The following is a 2074-nucleotide window of genomic DNA, read 5'->3' as shown; positions in this document are numbered from 1 at the left end:
CGGCCGTGGCAACGGATGGTCTATTCTTTCTCTTAGACGCTGCCCTCCCCTGTGTATGCACTTTCTGTCGTCCGCCAATCGAGACAAAATACGCCTGGACAATTTCAGGCACGGATTCCCTCGTGAGTGTTAGTAAGAAAACAGAATGACGCGTTTGTTGACTCCCTCGTGAGTGTTAGTAAGGAAACAGAATGACGCGCTTGTTGACCCTCTCATACTCACCGCAGACTCTCCTCCGGTTCCCATGTCAGATCTTTCTTGCGATCATAGCCTTCCCATTTGACCCGAAGCTCCAGTTTTCTCTACGAAACTAAGTTGAGAGATGTGATCGCGTCGCAGATTACACAAGCGCTAACCTCTTTATTAATCCTATGGCTCTTTATCTTTTCGACATTGTACCTAGAACTGTCTTAGCTACCAACATACAACGCCTACACAAGGTGCATCACATACCATTCACCGTCCCCAACGCCGCCGTCGCCACTAGAAGCCACAGGTTTGTTTTGTCTGCATAGAGAAAGACATAGTAGAGCGAAAGGCACTGTATTCGCTCAATGGGCAGGACTGTCTAGTTGTCAAATAAAAATGCAGTTGAGAAATATACGCCGATAAAATTATCGCGGATAGTTACTATGCAAGTGAGCGCGTGGTGTTATCGATTCCGGGTGTCATATTGTGGTACGGAAAGAAGAGTTGCGACTTCTCTGCTGCACGAACCTTTCTCCGTGATGAGTCAGCCGGGTGGGTTCGTGTTAGATTCTCAGTGACTACAAACATATGAAGGCTGGCCAACCACCTGAATTTATTCAGGTGGTTGGGGAGAAAAGATAAAAGACCTCAACTCTTCAAGTTAAACAAGAAGAGAACGGACAACAATACATCACAATTTTTTATCTCAATAATAGTGCCACAGTATTTCTGACAGTTCGTTGCAAAAACAAGCTTGGGTACCGTTCCACTCCCGCCGGACGCCATCACAAGTTTAAGCCATACGCCCTTTCAAAACGGCCAGGGAAATTTGACGCGCTAACAGTTATCAATGAGCATGTCCAATTGTGTGACGAGTTGAGCTACAGACAAAGTGGGCCATTCCGTGTCTCCGCAATGTCGGGTTAGACACTAAGCCACGAACGCTCGTGGCAACATCAACAATGGAAGGCAACACGACTGCTAGATTGCTCCAATACAACATTCCATCACGTCTCTCAACCTTGGAAATCATCTAATCTTTGGCATGGTTCTGCGACCCATTCTTTGGTGCAAACGACAGAAGCACATTGAGGTTGAAAGCCCCGCGCTTAGCCAACTTTGGCAATGCCACATTCTTCATTGTATTTCACCATGAATGACGGCGCCCCAGCTCCAGACCGTCCAACGGCGAAGAAACTGCCCTTCAAAGCAACAGCCTTGCGCAAGGCGGCCTTGCTGAACGTTGGGACTATAGCTGACAAGAAAGGATCGGAGAATGATGGACTTGACTTATTTCGCAGATCGAAGGAGATGGAGCCTCTCATAGCTGCGGATCACGAGAGGAGAATAAAGAAGCAGAGGCAGGAATACACGTGTCGCATGTCAGCTGAGTCGTCAGCCAAGAGAGTCCTGGACGCGCATACCGAAAAGGATGTTGTGGCAGAGGCGGAATCTGGAAAACCACCCCAAGAACCTCAAAACAGCACCCCAGTTACTAGTGAGCTTGCTGCAGAGGATGAATTATCGGCCAGGCTAGTATGCAGAAATTTCCTTGATACGTTTGCAAAAGTAGCTTATACATTCTAGTGAGTCGGCCATGCCACCGGTATCGATTCGAGCACGACTAGACTCAACACCTTCAGCGAATCCACGGCTTCATATTGACCACATGCCAGACCTCTCATCGTCCACCCGAGTGACGCGGTTCCACCCAAATCGAGCAAGATGCGGGAGCCCTTGCGATGACGCTCTTACCCCGAGCCGCCTGTCAAGAGCATTTCTTAATTCCAACGACGAGGCTAACATCCAGATCGCGCCTGCACCAACAACACAACGAGCCGCCTGTCAAGAGCATTTCTTAATTCCAACGACGAGGCTAACATCC

General features: G+C 48.6%; 1 protein-coding gene across 1 annotated transcript; it reads left to right on the top strand.

Moving 5' to 3' along the window:
• Positions 1-1341: 1341 nt before the first annotated feature.
• MAA_11751 (uncharacterized protein) lies at positions 1342-1776 on the top strand (the record flags this gene model as incomplete). Its single annotated transcript, XM_011412666.1, has 1 exon — positions 1342-1776. The coding sequence occupies one exon, from the start codon at positions 1342-1344 to the stop codon at positions 1774-1776; it is 435 nt and encodes a 144-aa protein (XP_011410968.1).
• Between the last annotated feature and the right edge of the window lie 298 nt (positions 1777-2074).

Source organism: Metarhizium robertsii (assembly GCF_000187425.2).
Source record: "Metarhizium robertsii ARSEF 23 chromosome Unknown MAA_Scf_17, whole genome shotgun sequence".
Taxonomy (NCBI): Eukaryota; Fungi; Ascomycota; class Sordariomycetes; order Hypocreales; family Clavicipitaceae; genus Metarhizium; species Metarhizium robertsii.
Note: the sequence above shows the minus strand (reverse complement) of the source record. Positions and strands in the feature narration are given on the sequence as shown.